The 25,403-nt window shown below is 44.7% G+C and overlaps 2 protein-coding genes across 5 annotated transcripts in view; both read right to left on the reverse strand.

Annotated features, from left to right (window-relative positions):
- b3galnt2 (beta-1,3-N-acetylgalactosaminyltransferase 2) overlaps positions 1–3,968 on the reverse strand; it is a 34,896-nt gene extending 30,928 nt beyond the window's left edge. For all 3 annotated transcript variants that reach the window (XM_068020607.1, XM_068020598.1, XM_068020589.1), the window contains exon 1: positions 3,729–3,968. In XM_068020607.1, the coding sequence (XP_067876708.1) occupies positions 3,729–3,837 (109 nt within the window). In that variant the 5' untranslated portion in view covers positions 3,838–3,968. The remainder of the gene's footprint in view (positions 1–3,728) is intronic.
- A 935-nt stretch (positions 3,969–4,903) lies between these two features.
- The window catches only part of LOC137355494 (guanine nucleotide-binding protein G(I)/G(S)/G(O) subunit gamma-4), a 29,656-nt gene continuing 9,156 nt past the window's right edge, over positions 4,904–25,403 (reverse strand). For both annotated transcript variants that reach the window (XM_068020695.1, XM_068020705.1), the window contains exon 3: positions 4,904–11,156. In XM_068020695.1, the coding sequence (XP_067876796.1) occupies positions 11,028–11,156 (129 nt within the window). In that variant the 3' untranslated portion in view covers positions 4,904–11,027. The remainder of the gene's footprint in view (positions 11,157–25,403) is intronic.

A 25,403-nucleotide genomic window follows, 5' to 3' on the forward strand; every position in this document is an offset into this window, starting at 1 on the left:
TGCCATTTACAAGTTATATTTACAATATACATTTACATTTCATGTCAAATGTTCTCTTGTGCATACAGCAGAAGGGATTTCACACGGGTTCCAGTCTTAGACAGTGGCCTTTCCCCATTGAGGCAGCTGCCCCAAGCTTTAGTGCATCCCTCAGCACATAGTCCTGGACTACACATCTGAACTATAACTTACTGTAACGGTTCCTCTGTATATGGTACACACCACACAAACATTCCTCAACACCATGCTGAGTGTGGGCACTGACTGAAGTCATTTACATCACACTGAATGTACTGAACTACACTGAAGGGTCAAAGAACCCTAATTCCTCCTGCTCACATACAGTAACAAGTTGCATTTATATAGCGCCTTAAACATAGCACTTCACAGGGTGTTATCAACTGAAATATTACACTGAGCCATATAAGGAGATATTAGGACAGATGTCCAAAAACAAACCGACATATGGAGAAAAATGCAAATAAAAACACACAAGAGAAAACAAAACACTTCTAATAAGGAAAATTGCGATCTCCCTTCAGAAGAAGTCTGTTTGTACTGGGCATGTCCCCAGTTCCCAAGCATCTATTTAATGTGTGCAAACTGCACAGTATGAGCAGAGGCTTACCCAAAGTCACTAGATTTGCCACGGGACCTAATGGAAATATTTTATGGAGTGTTGGCAGCACAGTGGCGCAGTGGTTAGCACTGCAGTCTCATAGCTCCAGTGACCCGGGTTCAATTCTGGATACTGCCTGTGCGGAGTTTGCAAGTTCTCCCTGTGACGGCGTGGATTTCCGCTGGGTGCTCCGGTTTCCTCCCACAGCCAAAGACTTGCAGGTTGATAGGTAAATTGCCCAGAGTGTAGGTAGGTGGTAAGAGAATTTAGGGAAGGTGGGGATGTGGTAGGGAATATGGGATTAGTATAAAATGGGCGGTTGATGGTTGGCATAGACTCGGTGGGCCGAAGGGCCTGTTTCAGTGCTGTATCACTCTTTGACTGACACCACTGTGTCAGCTAATGAGTTGCAGACAGAGTGGAACTTACAGCAAACAGAATCTACAGTGAATAGAGTCTATTTAATAGCCTAATTAAACAGGGTCTCTACGCAGAACAGCAAACAAAGTCGATTTATTCAGCAAAAAGCTTTGTCTAACCAGCAAACAGTGCCTGTTTATTCAACAAAATCTACTTAAAGAGTCTCTGTGAGCTGCAGCAAACAGAACTCAAACGAAACTACAGCAAGGTCACCCAATAAAAGCAGGATTATTTTTTCAGCAAAATGTAGTGTGTGAAGGACAGTTACATAAGACATTTTGGTGAGCACAATTTGAACACAGCAATGAAATTGTTCAACGCTTCCTCATTCTTTAATGACTGTATAAAGAGAAACAGAAAGACGAAGAAAGTAAAATACAAAACAAGGCAACAGATTATCCTCTTCCCACCTCACCTAGTATCACTACCTCTTCAGATCATCTGGCTACGTTTGACGCATTACAATATGAATTTTTATAAAATTAAATTAAAGATTTATGATATGCTCTAAATATTACATGCTGAAGTTTTTTTTTATATTTTTGGATTTTGTTCTCAACTAAACACACATTATGCAGATTAAAGTGACGCACAGAAACAATTTTGTTGAAAGCACTGAGTTGATTGAAGTAGTCTTTCATCTCAAATCTTTTCATAGAATCATAGAACAGTACAGCACTTCATCTCAAACCATAAACATACCTCCCTGCAGTGACCAGGGCATTCATTAATAACTGGTCTCAATATAGGGGCAGATGGATGACAAATTGATGCAAATCAGGGAAATACATCTCCCAGGTGTACTTCAGCCAATTTGTGACTTTTGAACCCTGGATGCAAGGATCGCCAGGTGTCCAGAGTTCTACCAATGGAAGCTTCAAGTATTATTTCTCAGCAGATGCTCAGAGTCTGGATGAACCCTAATAATGTAGGGTTGAAAGTCTAGGCTGTACAGTTTAAAAGCAATAGGATTATTTATTTCAAACATCTGTCACAGTAATACAAAAGCAAAATACTGCGGATGCTGGAAATCTGAAATAAAAACAGAAAATGCTGAAAATAATTGGCAGGTCAGGCCTTTTGTCACATAACGTTACGAAAGGTCTTTGACCTGAAATGCTAACTCTGTTTTTCTCTTCTCAGATGCTGCCAGACTTGCTGAATATTTCCAGCATTTTCTGTTTTCGCTTATTACAGTAAGAGTTCTGCTATGCATGAGGGTTTAACTGGTGTACGTCACAATCAATGCTAAAAATACACAGTCAAATCTACTCTACTGTCTCACTCATCACTTAATATTTGGTTGTCATGCATGCAGAGCTTTATGAATTTAAAGATCATCCACAATTCAAGAGTAAATCTATTCGGTGGAACAAACAGAACAAAATATCTCCCTCCCCCCCTTTCATTTGCTTAAAGACTGTAACATTTCTAACTATTGCCAGTTCTGATGAAGGGTCACAGACCTGAAACGTTAACTCTGTTTCTCTCTACACAGATGCTGTCAGATCTGCTGAGTATTTCTGGCACTTTCTGTTCTCATCTCAGAGTTCCAGCATCCGTAGTGTTTTGCTCTTAAAATATCTCAGTGCCCTGGGAGAGTCCAAGGTGTTGACAGACTTGTGACAACACACTCACAGGTCATTCACATGGATGGAAGACATTAATATATTACATTTTTATTATATTGAAGTACAGCGCAGAAACAGGCCATTCATCCCAACAGCTCTTTGTTGGTGTTTATGCTCCACATCAGCCTCCTTCTACCCCTCTTTATCTCAACTTACCAGCACATCTTTCTATTCCTTTCTCCATCATGTGCCTGTTCAGCTTCCCCTTAAACCCATCTATGCTATTTGCCCCAACTACTCCAGTGGTAGCAAGTTCCACAATCCCACCACTCTCTGGGTCAAGAAGTGTCTCCTGAATTCCTTATTGGATTTTTTTATTTTAGAGATACAACACTAAAACAGGCCCTTCAGCCCACCGAGTCTGTTCCGACCATCAACCACCCATTTATACTAATCCTACATTAATTCCATATTCCTACCACATCCCCACCTGTCCCTATATTTTCCCTACCGCCTACACTAGGGGCAATTTATAATGACCAATTTACCTCCCTCAGTACTGCACTGGGGACGTCAGCCTGGATTGTGGACTCAAAGTCTCTGGAATGGGGCCTTCTAATTCAGTGGTGGGTGACACGGCTGACACTTATAGAAATCTTCAATTGATAAACACGAAAAACAAACTCACAAATACTTTCTACCTACATTCCACCATTTTTTATTCATGTTTGCAAAACAAATATTTGAACTCCATGTGTTTTAATGAGGAAAAGCCAGGAATGGCGCACTGAGCGTATGTATCTAATTGATATCCTTTTTTAAAAAAAATTAACAATGATTGGCAACTGGAATGTCAGTGATCATCATCAGACCAAGTAGTTCAGTGCTTTGCAGCATGGAATATGCTGTACAAGTCACTCACAAGGCAGAAGTGCAGGCGCAGTACAATGGGCAATAAGGGGCAGAGCATCAGCGGTGACATCACGCAGCTAATCGTCACGAAGGTGTCGCGCATGCGCATTACCAAGCAGGTCGGGGCGGAGCTTCCGCAGTGATGTCACGGACCCCAGCGCCGCGAGCAAGCGAGGCGGTTATTCGACGGTTAAATTCACCATTACCTCGCAAGTGGACGAGGTGGCCGGGGCTGAAGTGAGGCTGCAGAGCAATATGAACAATAATGGCGAGGACACAAAAGCAGGCCGCCGCCAGCACAGCCACGTTACGCATTGATTGTCACGAAAGCGCCGCTTCTAACAGGTTCACCTGCCGATTAACGGCCAATGGTCGCCTCCTCCTTTTACCGCGGGTCCCTTACGCCGCACTGAGGGCCTACCAAGCGGCTGTATTGCGCAGCCGTGCTTTGCGTGATGTACTCTGGGAGTTGTAGTCCGCACATTCGGCAACGTGCTGGTTACGCCGTAAGATATCAAGCGTGATGACGTCAGGTACTGCAAAGCAGGAAGTACGAAGGCATGAAGGGATCTTCCCACTATGGGAGTTACTGGGGCAGTGGCAGCTTTTTTAGGTCAAGATCAGATAATCCAGCTTTTGAACCTAGAAGTGAAAGGTCGAAGTCCTTTGGTCAACTTGTGGCTCAATGGCTTGCATGAGGCTTCAGCTCAAAACGCAGGCTAACACTCCAGTGCAGTATTGAGGGAGGTGCTTTTTTTTTTTGGAGACTTCATATCAAGGCCCTGGCTGCCCTCTTCGATGGACATGAAGAACTATACGATGAAGATGCTATTCATATGTGTCTTGCCCAATATTAATCTCTCAACCAACATCACTTTTTTTTTAGAGATACAGCACTGAAACAGGCCCTTCAGCCCACCGCGTCTGTGCCGACCATCAGCCACCCATTTATACTAATCCTACACTAATCCCATATTCCTACCACATCCCCACCTGTCCCTATATTTCCCTACCACCTACCTATACTAGGGACAATTTATAATGGCCAATTTACCTACCAACCTGCAAGTCTTTTGGCAGGAAACCGGAGCACCCAGAGGAAACCCACGCAGACACAGGGAGAACTTGCAAACTCCACACAGACAGTACCCAGAATTGAACCCGGGTCGCTGGAGCTGTGAGGCTGCGGTGCTAACCACTGCGCCACTGTGGTTAGCTTGCTTGTGGGAGCTTGCTGCCACTTTTCCTACATTATGACAGTGATTACACTTCAACAAGTGCATTATTAGGTGTAACGTGCTTTAGGGCAGCCTGAGGCCATGAAGGGTTCTGTAAAAATGGCATCTTTCACAAACAAAACCAAACATGTTTGATAATTGAACATTTCTTTAATAGTTTCACGATCACCAAGCAGAAAAAGAATGAAAACACCAACTAATTTGCTTAACTCAGTCACAATAGAACAAAATAAGGCTTGGACCTGATTTCCTAATCTATTTTCTCAGAGTTGTATAAAACAAGCCTAAGCAGACGCAGTTATCGTACAACAATGCAGCACATTTCACCTGCACCCTACGAGAGTGCAGCCCGTTAGGAAAAGGTTAAAAGAGAAAACGTTTTGTGTATTTCTCCAAGAAAACATGACTAAGGTAGCAGAAAAGGACCAGTATATGAACGAAAGATTGACCTTTACTCTGGAGCTGTCCTACAAAATGTTAGCACTTACAATAGAGCTCTCCAAATAGATAAAATCAACACATACAAATTTACACACACAGTTACAACTCATTGTAGATTGTTCCCCCGTGCCACTATTTCCTTGAATTTCCTCCTCTCCCTCTTTCCTGCTTTAAATCACAATGGGGGTTACATTTTCACAGGAAATGATGTCGCTCCACATTTCCTGTGCTACTCTTCACATGTATCCTGGATTCTGCAAACATACTATTTAATTATGGGAACTATTAGAGCCAGGCTTGATTCTGTCCTTCCCCCAGACTCATCTGTTTATAACATTCATTCCCTCCTCTACTGGTGCACTGTATCTTCTGTGCGTTTTATCCACACAACGCACTGCAATCACGTCAGGGCTTTTTCGGCAACACCACCTCCACCTAGGTCAAGGGCAGTAGACAGATGGAAACACCAATTACAAGTTCCCTTCCAAGACACACAATCCTGACTTGGACACATCAGCCATTCCTTCATTGTTACTGAGTCAAAGTCCTGAAGCTCCCTGCCTAACAGCACTTTGGGAGCTTCTTTACCACATGGGCTGCAGCGGTTCAAAGGCAGCTCACCAATGTGGATCAGTGAACACAGGAGCGATAGATGAATGGGATTTAGTGTGAGTTAGGACACTGGGTACAGGGAGTAGATTTACTTTACATGGAAGGGATTTCGCCCTCAAATACGAACATGAAGAGTCAAAATGATGTTGGGTGTCCTGACTAATTTAACCCCAAATGGCTGCTGTAACTGGCTAAGGAGCTGTATCTGATCCTGGGCCATCTCTGAATGGTTTTGAAGATTTTCAGTTCAATTCCAGAACCGGGATTGACAATCTAGAATTGGGAACGATGTTGAAAAACCCACTCCAATCTGTATCTGCTGGCTGAAGGATGGGCACATCATCCTATTGTGTCTTCTCTGACTAGCATAGCTCGGAGGTGGATTTTATATCAGATAAACAGACAGTGGGATAGATATTTGTCCTGGGAGCACTGTACTCTGTTTTGTAGTGCACTGCCGATTTGTTTAAATGTACAGGCCCTTTAAATTTTTTTGAGCAGCAACTTAAAGGGACTGACTTGTATGCAGCCTACGCAGGAACTTTCGGGATGCTGCACAGGTTAGAGGGAACATTGCTTGTGAGGTAGCACAAAACAAATAATGAATCACCAGCCATTGAAGTCAATGGAAAAGAAAATTGGGCAGAGTGTACAGCGGGCCACTGAATCGCTGGGTACAGCCAGGGTCGACTATCCTGTTAGCATTCACCGACAGGCCTGCCACAAGCAGCAGAATGCCAGACCACTGCCATAGCCTTGGGAGGGAGACAGTCTCTTGAGGAGAGGTGAGAAAACATCCCTACCAAAAGAAAGCAAACTTGCTTTCCACACAACAATGTTCCCTTTTGAAAAAGAATTAAATGGAAATAACATTTGAAATATAGTGAACATGGGACTTGTGTCTGCAAATTCAACTGATTTTGAAATCAGGTTAAAAGAATACTGCACAGTGTTGTCACATAATCCTGAATGTTAGAGAGACAGAGAGTAAAAGTGCTAAAAAGGGAGATGTGCACATTTTGCAGAGTGTCAGTCACTTCTAATTAGTTTTTTTTTAAAACTTCTGGTTAGAAATAGTTTGGGACTAGATATTTTGCATAGAGTCTTCCTTTCTGAAACAGTAGAATACAAGAGGAATTTGTGATCAAACTGTACAATGCTCTGGTCAGACTACATCTTGGCCACTGAGAAACAAGGAGGACATTGGAAGGCTGGAGGAAGTGCAGAGAAGAGCCATGAGGCTAATTCCCCAATAGCAGGGGTCTGAGATATAAATACTGGAAAAACCTGCACCATTTAGCTTGGAAAGGAGGCACCTGAGGGGTAGTTCTATAGAGGGATACAAGATAGTTAAGGGAATGGAGGGAGTAGGACAAGGGGACACAAGCTCAAACTAGTAAAAGATAATTTTAGAACTGATATCTTCACACAGAGTGATCAAGACTTGGAATGGACTCCTGGTGAGAAAAAAACCCTGGAATTATTTAAGAACCAAAATCAGAATGGGAGAGTGCTAAATCAATATGGAATGGGCTGACGTATCTAGAAGTAGTGATCATGAGGCCTTGCTCCAGAGTGGAGGACAATAGGCTGAAGGCAACACTTCCCATCCAGAAAGTCATACGTGACTAGTTTTACACAGTGATTCCACGTATAATTAAAAAACAGGAGGACAACTTTTTTTTTTCCTCAATAACCCACGAACACTTTTCAGAACCAACAGGGTTGGATGTATTCCTGGAGGATTCATTACAGGCGTTCCCGCCTCATACTGTCCTGTACATTAACACAATCTATTTTCCCCTATCTCCAAAAACACTGAAAACACACAATTCTTTTTTAATGGCCTACAGTGTTTTTTCTTTGATGGCCCACAGCAGTGCCCATCTATCATTCTTAGAGACTCCAGAACATCCAGGAAGGTTGGCAACACTATTGCTGTAAACTTGTTTTTCATTAAAAGAGGAATTTCACCCCGAAAATGTCTGTTACCAAACTGTTTTAAACACCAACATATAAATAAGATGTGGCCAAGAGACACTGACAACTGTACAGATATCTATCTCCCTGTGATAACAGGAGCAGGTGCCAACTTGGCAAACTACATTTCTCTTTTAAGCAGATCTTCAAAAACATCTTTCAAAAGTTGAAAGAGATGATGTAAAACAAAGCTATAATATATCAGAGGAAGAGTGAGCGAATGCTGATTGATTTTGTATAATGTGAGACTTGCTGAGTGCTGGAAGTGGAGACACAACCACCCACAGTGCACGAGCACCAGATCAAAAGTTAAACATTGAAATGAATTTTTAATAAATTTATATTTGGCAGATATGCAGTGTGATTATGAAGAACTGAAATATATGCATTTTTGGATATATATTCGATGTATTTCTATTCATTTTAGATTAAAAAAAACTTCAGATGATCAGTTCGTTGAAGGAGGTCTCATGTTCCATTAGATTTCTTGTTTGCAGAACACGAGCCTTATATCTCCTCATAATATCCAGTTGTTCTTTAGACAAGCCCAGCATTCTGACCTCAACCTGTTCCAGCTGTGGATCACCCTCCATGTAAAAGAAACACTTTCTGATATCTTGCCCTAAGCTTACCCTTCATAGCCTTGAATTTAAAAATCTCACCATGTTGAAATCCCTCCACGGCCTCACCACTCCTCCTACTGTAATCTCTAGCCCAATAATATTGAGGACTCTGCATTCTAACAGTTCTGGCCTCTTGTCCATTACCTACCATTAGCAGCCACCTTTTCAGTTGTCTAGGTCTAAAGCTCTAGAATTCCCTCCTTAATCCTTTCTGTCCATCCACCTCTCCCTCAGACACTCCTTAAAACCTACTTCTCTGACCAAACTTTTGGTCACCTGTCCTAATGTCTGACATAGCTTATTCAACACACAATTAAGAAATGTGCTGGGGCAGGTATTTTCCTGAATGAAGATGGACCAAGTGACCTCCCTCATCTTTATTGTTGCTTCTCTCTGCACTGCCTGAATGGCCTCATGTTGTGATATCCTGACTGGAGCACTGTACAATTTCAGCACGGACAGCAATCAGGCAGTGTTTCATACGCTGGTCGTGCGTTTGATTCTACGCGGTTTACTCAGGCAGTTTTGAAACACTTTCCACTTGATTTGAGTGTTCTCACGATGACGGCGTCTCTCCTCGGAAGAAAATCCCTCCATTATAAACTGGTCAATAATTCACATTTAAATTAAATTCTCATGTTATTTGTTATATGAGTGGTAATAATCAGTAACAGGAAAATAGAACTTATTCTATCATTGAAGAAAATTGTTATAACTGACCCTTGACTTCAGCATTCATGAGCTTTCAAGCTTCCCTCACTCCAAGAATAAATATCAGAAGACTCCTAACTCTGCATCCTTCACAGGTACAATACTAAAAAGCACCAAGCAGATATCATTGGAGATCATCTCTACAAAGTAATCGAGGGCAATTTAAGCGATTGCAGTTTTTCTACACACTGTCACCCTGTGCTGCCCCAACCGTGAAATGAATTCTTTCAACGTGATATTAACCATGCCCAATGGTGAGCCTACATCCAGATCACCAAAAGCTTGGTCAGTGGTACGTTTTAAGGGAGGGAGAGTTTGAGAGGCGGAGAGGTTGAGGGAGGGAATTCCTGAGCTTCAGGCCCAGGCTGCTTAAGACATGGCTACAAATGGTGGAATGATTAAAATCAGAGCTGTTGGAGGCCAGAATGGAAGAGCATAAATATCTGAGGATTGTGGGGCTAGAGGAGGTTACAGAGATAAGAGGCAAGGCCATGAACGGATTTGAAAACAAAGGATGAGAATTTTTAAATCAAGGCGTTGCTTAAACAGGAGGTCAGCGAACAGAGGGGAGATGGGTGTTTGAGATGTGGTGCAATTTAGGACATAGCAGAATTTTGCATGACCTTAAGTTTATGGAGGGTGGAAGGTGGGAGACAGCCAGGAGTGCATTGAAATAGTCAAGTCTAGAGGTAACAAAGGCATGGTTGAGGGTTTTGCAGCAGATGAACTGAAGCAGGAATGGAGTCAGGCAATGTTATCGTGGTGGGAATAGGCAGTCTTTAGTGATGGCGTAAATGTCTGCCAACAGTCTGATTCAGTCTCAAACAAATTTCAAACTCCAAGTATGACTAATGGGAAAGGCTGGAGCTCTTTTCTCTAGGAAAGCAAAGTTACCTGATAACAGGTCTTAAAAATTGTGGCAGGGTTGGATAGGGTAGACATGGAGAAGATGTTTTCACTTGTGAGGAAGACCAAACCTAGGGGCCAATAATAAATAGGGAATTTAGGAGAAACTTCTTTACCCAGAGAGTTGAGAATGTGGAGCTTGCTACCACAGAAGAGTGGTTGAGGCAAATAGCATAGAAGTGCCTGAAAAGGGAAGCTAGATAAGTAAATGAGGGAATAGAAGGATATGCTGATGCTGTTTGAAGAAGTGGAATGGGAGGAGGCTCAAGTGGAGCAGAGACCCACATAGATCTGTTGGGTCGAATGGCCTATTTCTGTGCTATAAATTCAAGGTAAAGTCCAACTAAGATTTTGGACATCCATTCATACCCCAGCCTTTTTGATACATACACATTGATTATTGTGTTAACCGGCAATTAGATAAGGAAGCATGTCAATACCGTGATTAGATTAGTCTGGATACATTAGATTTATCTTGCAAGAGCAAAATAGGTTTTAAAAAAGTTACTTTTGTTTTTGGAACTGTAGTTTGGTTTCACAGTAATGTTTTGTAACCTATGCTTCGTCTCTTTGCATGCACATTCAATACTGTTGAGACTGGGTGAATTCAATCTGTCTTCACTATATACAATCATTAAAAATAGAATGGCCGTACTTAGCTTCTGTCCAAAGCCACTCCTTGCGATTGCCACCAGCTGATTGTGCTTTTAGCATTTTATATTTAACATACAAAACATGAAACAGGGTCTAGTTAGAAAAAGTCATCTAAATATCTATATTTCTTTAAAAAAAATTGTTACCGTTAAATCCTTTTGTGGTTGTGCAACTGACAAGTCTGTGCCGTCAAAACTATGGTCAACGTAAAACACAGTATAGTTCATTCCCCCAGAGCTGGAGCAATAATTACAGCATGCAGATGTGACACTCCAGACGCCTGTGATCTTCTGTTCAGATACGGTGCTTCTTGCCTCACTCCCCCAAGCTCTGCACGTCGTCAGAGGATGGCACAGAAGAACTTCTTCTCCCGGAAGGGGTTCTCAGAAGCAGGCAGTGGGGCGATGAGTGGGTCGTCTCTAAGGTGAGCGTCGCAGTAAGCCATCAAGTCAGCTGATGCCTTTGACACCTAGAGCATGCCAAAGAAAGATCAGCATTAGGAATGGTTTTACCTGAGTGATGTGTGGGAGGAAGAGTGTCCTGGCTGAACCGCTCCCATTACTGTTTTATTTTTAATTCGTTCATGGGATGTGAGCATCATTGGGAAGGACAGCATTTATTGCCCATACCCAATTGCCCTCGAGAAGAATGCTGCAGTCCACTTGGTGTAGGTACACCCATAGCGCTGTTAGGGAGGGAATTACAGGATTTTGACCCAGTGTCAGTGAAGGAATGACAATATAGTTCCAAGTCAGGATGGTGTGTAACTTAGAAGGGAACTTAGATTGCTAGTGTTCTTATGCGCTTGTTGCCCTTGCCCTTCTAGGTGGTAGAGGTCACAGGTTTGGAAGGTGCTGTTGAAGGAGCCTTGACTAGTTGCTGCAGTGCATCTTGTACATGGTACACACTGCTGCTACTTTGTGCCGGTGGTGGAGGGAGTGAATGTTTAAGATGGTGGATGGGGTGATCAAGAGGGCTGCTTTGTCCTGAATGATGTCGAATTTATTGAGTGTTGTTGGAGCTGCACACATCCAGGCCAGTGGACAGTATTCCATCACACTCCTTCCTGACTTTTGCCTTGTAGATGGTGGACAGGCACTGGGGAGACAGGAGGTTGCCTCAGAATTCCCAACTTTAACCTGCTCTTGTAGCCACAGTATTTATGTGGCTGGTCCAGGGTAACCTTCAGAATTTTGTTGGTGTGGGATTCAGCAATGGTAATGGCGTTGAAGGTCATGGGGAGATGGTTAGATTCTCTCATGTTGGAGATGGTCATTGTTTGGTACTTGTGTGGTGCGAATAACAAACAAAGAACAAAGATAATTACAGCACAGGAACAGGCCCTTCGGCCCTCCAAGCCTGCGCCGATCCAGATCCTCTCTCTAAACATGTCGCCTATTTTCGAAGGTTCTGTATCTCTTTTCTTCCTGCCCATTCATGTATCTGTCTAGATACATCTTAAAAGACTCCATCGTGCCCGCATCTACCACCTCCGCTGGCAATGCGTTCCAGGTGCCCACCACCCTCTGCGTAAAGAACTTTCCACGCATATCCCCCCTAAACTTTTCCCCTTTCACTTTGAACTCGTGTCCTCTAGTAATTGAAACCCCCACTCTGGGAAAAAGCCTCTTGCTATCCACCCTGTCTATACCTCTCATGATTTTGTACACCTCAATCAGGTCCCCCCTCAACCTCCGTCTTTCTAATGAAAATAATCCTAATCTGCTCAACCTCTCTTCATAGCTAGCGCCCTCCATACCAGGCAACATCCTGGTGAACCTCCTCTGCACCCTCTCCAAAGCATCCACATCCTTTTGATAATGTGGCGACCAGAACTGTACGCAGTATTCCAAATGTGGCCGAACCAAAGTCCTATACAACTGTAACATGACCTGCCAACTCTTGTACTCAATGCCCCGTCCGATGAAGGAAAGCATGCCGTATGCCTTCTTGACCACTCTATTTACCTGCGTTGCCACCTTCAGGGAACAGTGGACCTGAACACCCAAATCTCTCTGGACATCAATTTTCCCCAGGACTTTTCCATTTACTGTATAGTTCACTCTTGAATTGGATCTTCCAAAATGCATCACCTCGCATTTGCCCTGATTGAACTCCATCTGCCATTTCTCTGCCCAACTCTCCAATCTATCTATATTCTGCTGTATTCTCTGACAGTCCCCTTCACTATCTGCTACTCCACCAATCTTAGTGTCGTCTGCAAATTTGCTAATCAGTCCACCTATACTTTCCTCCAAATCATTAATGTATATCACAAACAACAGTGGTCCCAGCACGGATCCCTGTGGAACACCACTGGTCACACGTCTCCATTTTGAGAAACTCCCTTCTACTGCTACTCTCTGTCTCCTGTTGCCCAGCCAGTTCTTTATCCATCTAGCTAGTACACCTTGGACCCCAAGCGCCTTCACTTTCTCCATCAGCCTGCCATGGGGAACCTTATCAAACGCCTTACTGAAGTCCATGTATATGACATCGACAGCCCTTCCCTCATCAATCAACTTTGTCACTTCCTCAAAGAATTCTATTAAGTTGGTAAGACATGACCTTCCCTGCACAAAACCATGTTGCCTATCACTGATGAGCCCATTTTCTTCCAAATGGGAATAGATCCTATCCCTCAGTATCTTCTCCAGCAGCTTCCCTACCACTGACGTCAGGCTCTCCGGTCTATAATTACCTGGATTATCCCTGCTACCCTTCTTAAACAAGGGGACAACATTAGCAATTCTCCAGTCCTCCGGGACCTCACCCGTGTTTAAGGATGCTGCAAAGATATCTGTTAAGGCCCCAGCTATTTCCTCTCTCGCTTCCCTCAGTAACCTGGGATAGATCCCATCCGGACCTGGGGACTTGTCCACCTTAATGCCCTTTAGAATACCCAACACTTCCTCCCTCCTTATGCCGACTTGACCTAGAGTAATCAAACATCCGTTCCTAACCTCAACATCCGTCATGTCCCTCTCCTCGGTGAATACCGATGCAAAGTACTCGTTTAGAATCTCACCCATTTTCTCTGAGTCCAAGCATAACATTCCTCCTTTGTCCTTTAGTGGGCCAATCCTTTCTCTAGTTACCCTCTTTCTCCTTATATATGAATAAAAGGCTTTGGGATTTTCCTTAACCCTGTTTGCTAAAGATATTTCATGACCCCTTTTAGCCCTCTTAATTCCTCGTTTCAGATTGGTCCTACATTCCCGATATTCTTTCAAAGCTTCGTCTTTCATCAGCCGCCTAGACCTTATGTATGCTTCCTTTTTCCTCTTAGCTAGTCTCACAATTTCACCTGTCATCCATGGTTCCCTAATCTTGCCATTTCTATCCCTCATTTTCACAGGAACATGTCTCTCCTGCACGCTAATCAACCTCTCTTTAAAAGCCTCCCACATATCACATGTGGATTTACCTTCAAACAGCTGCTCCCAATCTACATTTCCCAGCTCCTGCCGAATTTTGGTGTAGTTGGCCTTCCCCCAATTTAGCACTCTCCCTTTTGGACCACTCTCGTCTTTGTCCATGAGTATTTTAAAGCTTACGGAATTGTGATCACTATTCCCAAAGTAGTCCCCTACTGAAACTTCAACAACCTGGCCGGGCTCATTCCCCAACACCAGGTCCAGTATGGCCCCTTCCCGAGTTGGACTATTTACATACTGCTCTAGAAAACCCTCCTGGATGCTCCTTACAAATTCTGCTCCATCTGGACCTCTAACACTAAGCGAATCCCAGTCAATGTTGGGAAAATTAAAATCTCCTATCACCACCACCCTGTTGCTCCTACATCTTTCCATAATCTGTTTACATATTTGTACCTCTATCTCACGCTCGCTGTTGGGAGGCCTGTAGTACAGCCCCAACATTGTTACCGCACCCTTCCTATTTCTGAGTTCTGTCCATATTGCCTCACTGCTCGAGTCCTCCATAGTGCCCTCCTTCAGCACAGCTGTGATATCCTCTTTGACCAGTAATGCAACTCCTCCACCCCTTTTACCTCCCTCTCTATCCCGCCTGAAGCATCGATATCCTGGGATATTTAGTTGCCAATCATGCCCTTCCCTCAACCAAGTCTCAGTAATAGCAATAACATCATACTCCCAGGTACCAATCCAAGCCCTAAGTTCATCTGCCTTACCTACTACACTTCTTGCATTAAAACAAATGCACCTCAGACCACCAGTCCCTTTATATTCATCATCTGCTCCCTGCCTGCTCTTCCCCTTAGTCACACGGACTTCATTATCTAGTTCCTTACAGGCTTTTGTTACTACCTCCTTACTGTCAACTGACCTCAATTGGTTCCCATCCCCCTGCCACATTAGTTTAAACCCTCCCCAACAGCGTTAGCAAAAGCACCTCCAAGGACATTGGTTCCAGTCCGGCCCAGGTGTAGACCGTCCAATTTGTAATAGTCCCACCTCCCCCAGAACCGGTCCCAATGTCCCAAAAATCTGAACCCCTCCTTCCTGCACCATCTCTCAAGCCACGCATTCATCCTGACTATTCTTTCATTTTTACTCTGACTATCACGTGGCACTGGTAGTAATCCTGAGATTACTACCTTTGAGGTCCTACTTTTTAACTTGGCTCCGAACTCCCTAAACTCTGCATGTAGGACCTCATCCCGTTTTTTACCTATATCATTAGTGCCTATGTGCACAATGACAACTGGCTGTTCACCCTCCCCCTTTAGAATGTTCTGCAGCCGATCTGAGACATCCCTGACCCGTGCACCTGGGAGGCAACATACCATTCGGGAGCCTCGTTTTCGACCACAGAACCGCCTATCTACTCCCCTTACAATCGAATCCCCTACGACTATAGCCCTTCCACTCTTTTTCCCGCCCTTCGGAACAGCAGAGCCAGCCACGGTGCCATGGACCTGGCTACTGCTGCCTTCCCCTGGTGAGCCATCTCCCTCAACAGTATCCAAAACGGTATACTTGTTTTGGAGGGAGATGACCGCAGGGGACTCCTGCGCTGCCTTCCTGCTCTTTCTCTGCCTTTTGGTCACCCATTCCCTTTCTCCCTCAGCAATCCTAATCTGCGGTGTGACCAATTCACTAAACGTGCTATCCACGACCTCCTCAGCATCGCGCATGCTCCAAAGTGAGTCCATCCGCAGCTCGAGAGCCGTCATGCAGTCTAACAAGAGCTGCAGCTGGACACACTTCCTGCACGTGAAGGAGTCAGGGTCATCAGCCGTGTCCCTGAGCTCCCACATTGAGCAAGAGGAGCATGATACGGGTCTGAGATCTCCTGCCATTTTTAATCTTAAGTTTAAACTTAGTTAAATGAAAAAGGAACGAAAAGTTTTTACCAATCACAATAAAACCAGAGAAATCGAAAAAGCCTTACCTTATAAACACCCCACCGAGTCCTTTTTTTTGGTTAGAGGAGGAGGGCGGGTGGGAGACACTACAAGTGTGGTGTCTCGGGTTCAGAAACCGCCCAAATATATAGTGTTTTACTTACCCAGCAGCCCCCTGGCCTCCGCCGAAAAACAAAAGGAAATTAAATTTACTTTCAAACGGACTTTCCCAGCTGCTCACTCGCTCACACGCTGCTCCCGAAAAAGCTGCTGCACTGAAAGGAAAGTTATTTTAAACCGCCCAAATATATAGTGTTTTACTTACCCAGCAGCCCCCTGGCCTCCGCCGAAAAACAAAAGGAAATTAAATTTACTTTCAAACGGACTTTCCCAGCTGCTCACTCGCTCACACGCTGCTCCCGAAAAAGCTGCTGCACTGAAAGGAAAGTTATTTTAAACCGCCCAAATATATAGTGTTTTACTTACCCAGCAGCCCCCTGGCCTCCGCCGAAAAACAAAAGGAAATTAAATTTACTTTCAAACGGACTTTCCCAGCTGCTCACTCGCTCACACGCTGCTCCCGAAAAAGCTGCTGCACTGAAATGTTACTTAACTGCTCAAACCTGAATGTTGTCCAGGACTTGTTGCATGTGGGCATGGACTGCTTCAGTATCTGAGGAGTTGCAAATAGAACTGAACACTGCAATCATCAGAGAATATACCTTATGATGGAGGGAATGTCATTGATGAAGCAGCGGAAGATGGTTGGGCCTAGGACACTACCCTGAGGAACTCCTGCAGCGATGCCCTGGGGCTGAGATGATTGGCCTCTAACAACCTCAACCATCTTTCTTTGTGCTCCAACTAGCGGAGAGTTTTCCTCTCAATTCCCATTGACTTGAAACTTTGCTAGGCCTCCTTGATACCACAGTCAGTCAAATGCTGTCTTGATGTCAAGGGCAGTCACTCTCGCATCACTTCTGGAATTCAGCTCTTTTGTCCATGTTTGGAACAAGGCTGTAATGAGGTTTGGAGCTGAGTGGCCCTGGCAGAACTCAAACAGAGCATCAATGAGCAGGTTGTTGCTGAATAAGTGCTGCTTGATAGCATTATCGATGACACCTTCCATCAGTTTGCTGATGGGGCAGTAATTGGATTTGTCCTGCTTTCTGTGGACAAGATATACCTGGGTAATTTTCCACATTGTCAGGCGGATGCCAGTGTTGTAGCTGTACTGGAACAGCTTGGCTAGGGGCACAAGTTCTGGAGCACAAGACTTCAGTACTATAGCCTGGATGTTGTCAGGGCCCATAGCCTTTGCTGCAGCCAGTGCCTTCTGCCATTTCTTGAAATCACATGGAGTGAATTGAATGGCTGAAGACTGACATTTGAGATACTGGGGACCTCAGGAGGAGGCCAAGATGGATCACCCACTCAGCACTTCTGGCAATAAATGCTTCAGCCTTGTCTTTTGGACGGACATGCTGAGCTTTGCCATCATTGAGGATGGGGATGTTTGCGGAGCCTCCTCCTCCTGTTAATTGTCCACCACCATTCTTGACAGGATGTGGCAGGACTGCAGAGCCTTGATCTGATCTCTTGGTTGTGGGATTGCTTAGCCTTGTCCACTGCATGCTGCTTCACATGTATATAGTCCAGTGTTGTAGCTTCACCAGGTTTGCACCTCATTTTTATAGTTACGGCTGGTGCTGCTTCTGGCATGCTCTCCTGCACTCCTCATTGAACTAGGGTTGATCCCCTGCCTTGAGGGTAATGGTCGAGAGTGAGGGATATGCTGGGCCATAAGGTTGCAGATTGTGTTTGAATACAATTCTGCTGCTACTGATAGTACACAGCACCTCATGGATGCCCAGTTTTGAGCTGCTAGATCTGTTCTGAATTTTTTTTTTTATTCATTCAGGGGATGTGGGCGACGCTGGCCAGGCCAGCATTTATTGCCCGTCCCTAATTGCCCTAGAGAAGGTGGCGATGAGCTGCCTTCTTGAACCGCTGCAGTCCATTTGGGGTAGGTATACCCACAGTGCTGTTAGAAAGGAAGGGAGTTCCAGGATTTTGACCCAGCGACAGTGAAGGAATGGTGATATAGCTCCAAGTCAGGATGGTGTGTGACTTGGAGGGGAACTTACAGGTGGTGGTGTTCCCATGTATTTGCTGCCCTTGTCCTTCTAGTTGGTAGAGGTCACGGGTTTGGAAGGTACTGTCTAAGGAGACTAGTCTGTGGGACAGCTCTCCCAACTTTGGCACAAGCCCCCAGATGTTAGTAAGGAGGACTTTGCAGGGTCGACAGGGCTGGGTTTGCCGTTGTCATTTCTGGTGCCTAAGTCGATGCCGGGTGGTCCGTCCGGTTTCATTCCTTTATTGACTTCATAGCGGTTAGGTACAACTGAATGGCTTGCAAGGCCATTTCAGAGGGCGTGTGAGAGTTAACCACATTGCTGTGGGTCTGGAGTCACATGTCGGCCAGACAAGGTAAGGACAGCAGATTTCCTTCCCTAAAAGGACATTAGTGAACCAGATGGGTTTTTACAACAATCGACAATGGTTTCATGGCCATCATTAGACTAGCTTTTAATTCCAGATTTATTAATTAAATTCAAATTCCACCTTCTGCTGTGGTGGGATTCGAACCCATGTCCCCAGAAATACCCTGGGTCTCTGATAATACCACTACGCCACCGCCTACCCATTTATCTATCCCATTTAGCACAGTGATAGTACCACCTAACATGGAGGATGTCTTCATGTGAAGATGGGACTTCGTACAAGGAATGTGCAGTAGTCACCCCTGTCAATTTCATTATGGGCCGATACATTGGTGAGGATGAAGTCAAGTAGGTTTTTCCCTCACCACCTGCCGCAGACCCACTCTAGCAGCTGTGTCCTTCAGGACTCGGCCAGCTTAGTCAGTAGTGGTGCTATCGAGCCACTCTTGGTAATGGACATTGAAGTCCCCCACCCAGAGTAGTACATTCTGTGCCTTTGCAACACTCAGTGCTTCTTCCAAGTGTTGTTCAACATGGAGGAGTATTGATTCATCAGTTGAGAGGGGGCGGCAGGTGTTTATGTAACTAGAATGAGACTTAAAAGGTTGAACTATGAAGACAGGTTGCCTAAATTTGGCTCGTGTTCCCTTGAGTTTAGAAGTTTGAGAGGTGATCTTATCGAGGTGTTTGAAATATTATTAGGATTCGATAGGGTAGACATAGAGAAATTATTTCTTCTGGAAGAATCCATAACTTGGTATCACCCTAAAATTGGAACTAGGCCAATTCTGGGTTATAATCAGGAAGCACTTGTTCCCTCAAAGAGTAGTAGAAATCCAGCAAAGGGGATAGTAACAGATTTCAGGAGGACATAGACTTGTTAAATGGGTACACACATGCTAGATAAAATTTAATGGCGAGAAATGTGAAATGACGCATTTTGGAAGAAAAGCTGAGGAGAGGCAATATAAATAAAATGGTACAATTTTAAAATGGGTGCAGGTACAGAGAGATCTGGGTTTCACATACACACGTCTTTGAGGTGGCAGGAAAAGTTGAGAAGGCTGTTAAAAAGCATAGGGGATCCTAAATAGAGGCACAGACTAGAAAAGTAAGAAAGTTATGCTAAACCTTTATAAATTACTGGTTAGGCCTCAGACATTATTTCCAGTCTGGGCACCACACTAAGAAGGATATCAAGGCCTCGGAGAGGGTGCAGAAAGGACTTACTAAGAATGATCCAGGAATGAGGGATGTGGAGAGACTGGAGAAACCAGGGTTGTAAGCAAAGAAGCTTACGGGCGATCTAATAGATGTATTCAAAATTATGAGGGTTTTTGATAAGAGTAAATAAGGAGAATCTGTTTCCACTGGTAGGAGGGTCAGTTACCTTAAATCTGTGTTCTCTGGTTATTGGTTAAGAACCAGAGGTGAGATGAGGAGAAATTTATTTGCGCAGCAAATTGTTAAAATCTGGATAGAAGCAGGTTCAATAGTAGCTTACAAAAGGGAATTGTAGAAATACTTAAAAGGGTGAAAATTTGCAGGTCTGAGGGGAAAGAAAGTGGGGAATGGGACTAATTGGATAACACCTTCAAAGAGCCAGCACTGGGCTAAGTGCCTCCTGGCTTTATGATTATTTTCCTCATTGATCTGCTGATCTACAGTCTTGTAGGCTCGTGTACAGCCGTACACCAGTGCCTAGGATTGAATCAACTATTCAGCAGCTGTGATATTGTCCCCATTGGGGGTGGAGGGAGCTAAGGGGCACAAATTGGCAGAAAGATGGCATCAATCTCTCAAATCAGGGCAGGCACAGTTCATTTCTGGGTTAATACAGGCTCCATCAACAGTTTCATTTTGGGTGTTTAAGCCAAAATATACGATGCAATCTGATCCCGGACAGTCTTGTGATTCTTTCTGCATCTTTTTAAGTATTTCACACATTTCATTCCCCATTTTCCAAGGTCAGGAAATACTCTGATGATATGTAGTATAAACAATCTGCATTTATATAGAACCTTTAACATAGTAAAACATCCCAAGTGGCTTCACACAAGCATAATTAGATACAAATTGACACGGAGCCTCATAAGGAGATATTAGGACAGGTGACAAGCTTGGTCAAAGAGGAAGCCTTTAAGGAGCTTCTAACGAAGAAGAGAGGGGTTTAAGGAAGGGAATTCCAGAACTTAAGGCCTGTTAGCTGAAAGCACAGCCACCAATGGTGGGACAAATGAAATCAGGGTTGTTTCCTTTAAAGAAGAAAATCTGCTGTCCTTACCTGGTCTGGCCTACATGTGATTCCAGATCCACAGCAATGTGGTTGACTCTTAACTGTCCTCTGGCTTGCCAGGCCATTTCACTTAATTGTATTAAACTGCTGCAAACTGTAAGAAAAGGAATGAAACCGGAAGGACCACCCGGCATCGACCTATGCACTGGAAATGGCAACGGCAAACCCAGCCCTGTCGACCCTGCCAAGTCCTCCTTACCAACATCTGGGGGCAAGTGCCAAACTTGGGAGAGCTGTCCCACAGACTAGTCATGCAACAGCCTGGCACAGTCATATTCACGGAATCATACCTTAGACAATGTTCCTGACACTACCATCACCATCCCTGGTTATGCTCTGTCCCACCAGCAGGACAGACCCACCACAGGTGGTAGCACAGTGGTATACAGTCAGGAGGGAGTTGCCCTGGGAGTCAACATTGACTCTGGACCCCATGAAGTCTCATGGCACCAGGTCAAACATGGGCAAGGAAACCTGATTACCACCTACTGCCGCACCTCCCCCCCCCCCCCCCACCCCCTCCGTCGGCTGATGAGTCAGTGCTTCTCCATGTTGAACACCAATTGGAAGAAGCACTGAGGGTAGCAAAGGCACAGAATGTACTCTGGGTGGGGGACTTCAATGCCCATCACCAAGAGTGGCTCAGTAGCACCACTACTAACTGAGTCCTAAAAGGACATAGCTGCTAAATTGGGTCTGCGACAGGTAGTGAGGGAACCTCACCAATGTACCGGTCGCAGATGAGTCTGTCCGTGACAGTATTGGTAGGAGTGACCACCGCATAGTCCTTGTGGAGACAAAGTCCCATCTTCACGTTGAGGATACCCACAATCGTTTTGTGTGGCACTATCACTGTGCTAAATGGGATAGATTTCAAACAGATCTAGCAACATAAAACTGGGCATCCATGAGGCGCTGTGGGCCATCAGCAGCAGAACTGTATTCAACTACAATCTGTAACCTCATGGCCTGGCATATCCCCCACTCTACCATTACCATCAAGTCAAGGGACCAACCCTCGCTCAATGAGGAGTCCCGGATAACATGCCAGGAGCAGCACCAGGCATATCTAAAAATGAGGAGATCAGCCTAGTGAAACTACAAAACTACTTGCAGGCCAAACAGCAGAAGCAGCATGTGGCACGCAGGGCTAAAACGATCCCACAAACAATGGATCAGATCTAAGCTGCCACAGCCAGTCGTGAACAGTGGTAGACAATCAAACAGCTGACAGGAGGAGGAGACTCCACAAATATCCCTATCCTCAATGATGGGGGAGCCCAGCACATCAGTGCAAAAGATAAGGCTGAAGCCCTATCAGTCTACTCTCAATCATCAAAGTGATGGTCGGCATCATCGACAGTACTATCAAGCAGCACATACTCAGCAATAACCTGCTCAGTGACGCTCAGTTTGAGTTTCGCCGGGGCCACACAGTTTCTGACCTCATTACAGCCTTGGTCCAAACATGGACAAAACAGCTGAACTCCAGAGGAGGGGCAAGGTGAGAATGATTGTTCTTGACATCAAGGCCGCATTTGACCAAGTATGGCATCAAGCAGCCGTAGCAAAACTAGTGTCAATGGGAATTGGGGAAAACTCTCTGCTGGTTGGAGTCATACCTAGCACAAAGGAAGATGGTTGTGGTTGTTGGAGGTCAATCATCTCAGCCCTAGGACATCATTGCAGGAGTTCCTCGGGGGTAGTGTCCTAGGACCAACCATCTTCAGCTGTTTCATCAATGACCTTCCCGCCATCATAAGGTCAGAAGTGGGAATGTTCACTGATGATTGCACAATGTTCAGCAGCTTTCATGACTCCTCAGATAATGAAGCAGCCAGTGTCCAGATGCAGCAAGACCTGGACAACATCCAGGCTTAGGCTGATAAGTGGCAAGTAACATTTGCACCATACAAGTGCAAGGCAATGACCATCTCAAACAAGAGAGAATCTAACCATCTCCCCTTAATGTTCAATGGCATTACCATTGCTGAATCCCCCACTGACATCATCCTGGGGGTGACCATTGACCAGAAACTGAACTGGAGTAGCCATATAAATACTGTGGCTACAAGAATAGGTCAGAGGCTAGGAATTCTGCAGCAAGTAACTCACCTCCTGACTCCCCAAAGCCTGTCCACCATCTACAAGGCACAAGTCAGGAGTGTGATGGAATACTCTCCACTTGCCTGGATGGGTGCAGCTCCAACAACAGTCAAGAAGCTCGACACCATCCAGGACAAAGCAGCCCACTTGTTTGGCACCCCATCCACCACCTTCAACATTCACTTCCTCCACCACTGATGCACAGTGGCAGCAGTGTGTATCATCTACAAGATGCACTGCAACAATTCACCAAGGCTCCTTCGACAGCACCTTCCAAACCTGCGACCTCTACCACCTAGGAGGACAAGGGCAGCAGATGCATGGGAACACCACCACTTGCAAGTTCCCCTCCAAGCCACACACCATCCTGACTTGGAACTATATTGTTGTACCTTCACTGTCACTGGGTCAAAATCCTGGAACTCCCTTCCTAACAGCACTGTGGGTGTACCTGCACCCCAAGGACTGCAGCGGTTCAAGAAGACAGCTCACCACCACCACCTTCTCAAGGGCAATTAGGGATGGGCAATAAATGCTGGCCTAGCCAGTGACACCCACATCCCATGAACAAATAAAAAATATCTCAGATGGTTGTAGGGATGGGCGGGGGGAGTTACAGAAGTACGGAGGGTCAAAGCCATCGATAGATTGAACACAAGACGAGCATTTTAAATTTTGGGCATTGCCATATTGGAAGTTAATGTCTAAAGTGTCGCATTGACAGTCAGTGTGAGGTGAAGCACATTAGTCTGTCAGGCAACAGTCCTTTCACATTCACAAAAACATTTATTTTGCTTTCGCTCCAGCAGTTTAAAAAAAAAAGTGCATATAACAATAAGTGTGATTTGTTGATGTGTTATCAGTGTCCTTAGAGTTAGGAAAGGAAGGGGATTTGTTGATTAAAAAGCTTGCATGAACTCCTGGAAGCTCCTCTATAATTATGCTGGAAGCTTCGGTGACAGTTGGAACACCTTCTCGTCAAAACGATCACGACATGCTTGTTTCCCTGAAAGGATGCAGCTTTCTGTGCTGCATGTTCTAAGCGCCTGTTTGTATCCACCCTGTTCTGAGCCTCATTGTTATCTGATAATAAGAGTCTGTTGTCTCCTAATGGGAGCAAATCAAATGTAGCCAGTGCCTGGAAGGGGGTGTCACGCGATGCGAGTAAAAGACTATCACAGGAGTGTAGATTTCTGGCAGCGTGCAAGTGTCTAATTAATATGTTTACTGCTCATTTTGGAGAAATTTTAAAAATTACAAAGACAAAAGCTGGCTGTAAAATCTCTTTATTTAGCCATAAGAAATAAAGACTGTCATTTTCAAACAGCCAGGGTGGGTTAATGAGCAAACGTGTTCTGAAGTGGTTTCATTTTTTTGAGATTATTTTTTCTCCCTGTTCAATTGCCTGGTGGGTGTACCATTATATTAAAATGTCCGCATGCAGCCATAGCCTAGTGTAAGATATATGATGTTAATGAGTAATATGTCATTAAATGCTGTGTCATTACCATCCAAATGAGACACGGAAAGAACCCTATGAGTCACTGGCACTCCTCTGCTTTGTATCCAACCATTTGTCTGATTTTTTTTTTAAACCCTCCAGGATTGTCCTGGAGCCTCCAAGATTGGAAGATTAATCTCCTGGATACACTGAACAAAAAAACCCAGGAGAAAGATCGTAGGGGTATCAAAAATGTTTTGTTTTTCCATTTTCTTTGAACACCATTGTTTATTAGTGATAAAACTATTGGAGATGGGGAAAAAAGCTTAAGAGGGCTGTGCAGTTAGAGTCAGAAAATCATGTGATGAAACCTCTAAGAATACGTCTAACCTGTTATCAACCCTAGCTGGTGTCAATGTTTTCACTTAGCCCAGGGAGCTGAGACAGCCTTTAGCTGGTAATTCAGAGCATAAAATAACTACTTACACTTCAATAGCATTTATTTCATACAAGGAGTGGATAGGCAACAAGGGTGATGAGTGGTGGGGGTGGGGTTGGGGGGGGGTGGGGGTGGGGGGAGAAGAGTGGAAAACAAAAAAGAGGGCCAGGAAGGTTGACGAGGAGGGTCCCAAAGGTTTGAAGATGATGAAGGAGGGGATTTCAGTGGGTGAGGTGGAGGGGGTGGGGGGGGTTGTGGTGGTGGGGGGAGTGCGCGGGTGTGTGATGGGGCATTGTGAATGAAGGAGGGCTGCCGATGATGGGGAGCAGGAATCAGGCTGGAGGAACAGAAGATGCATGCAGGGACATTCGAACACTCAAAAAGGTCAAGCAGGGAAAGACCAGCTGATCCAAGCGGCCTGTCCCTTACAGTTATGGGATCATATGCATCTTGTCAAGAGACTCACTACTCCCGTGGTACCATGTAGTCTCCTGGGAGAGGTGAAAAAGCGGATCAGAAACTCCAGGCCATTACAGGGTACAAATCTGCAACATTCCTCCACGAACCCTCTAGATGACTGAGACTTGTCCAGGAGACCACA

Source organism: Heterodontus francisci, chromosome 3 (genome assembly GCF_036365525.1).
Source record: "Heterodontus francisci isolate sHetFra1 chromosome 3, sHetFra1.hap1, whole genome shotgun sequence".
NCBI lineage: Eukaryota > Metazoa > Chordata > Chondrichthyes > Heterodontiformes > Heterodontidae > Heterodontus > Heterodontus francisci.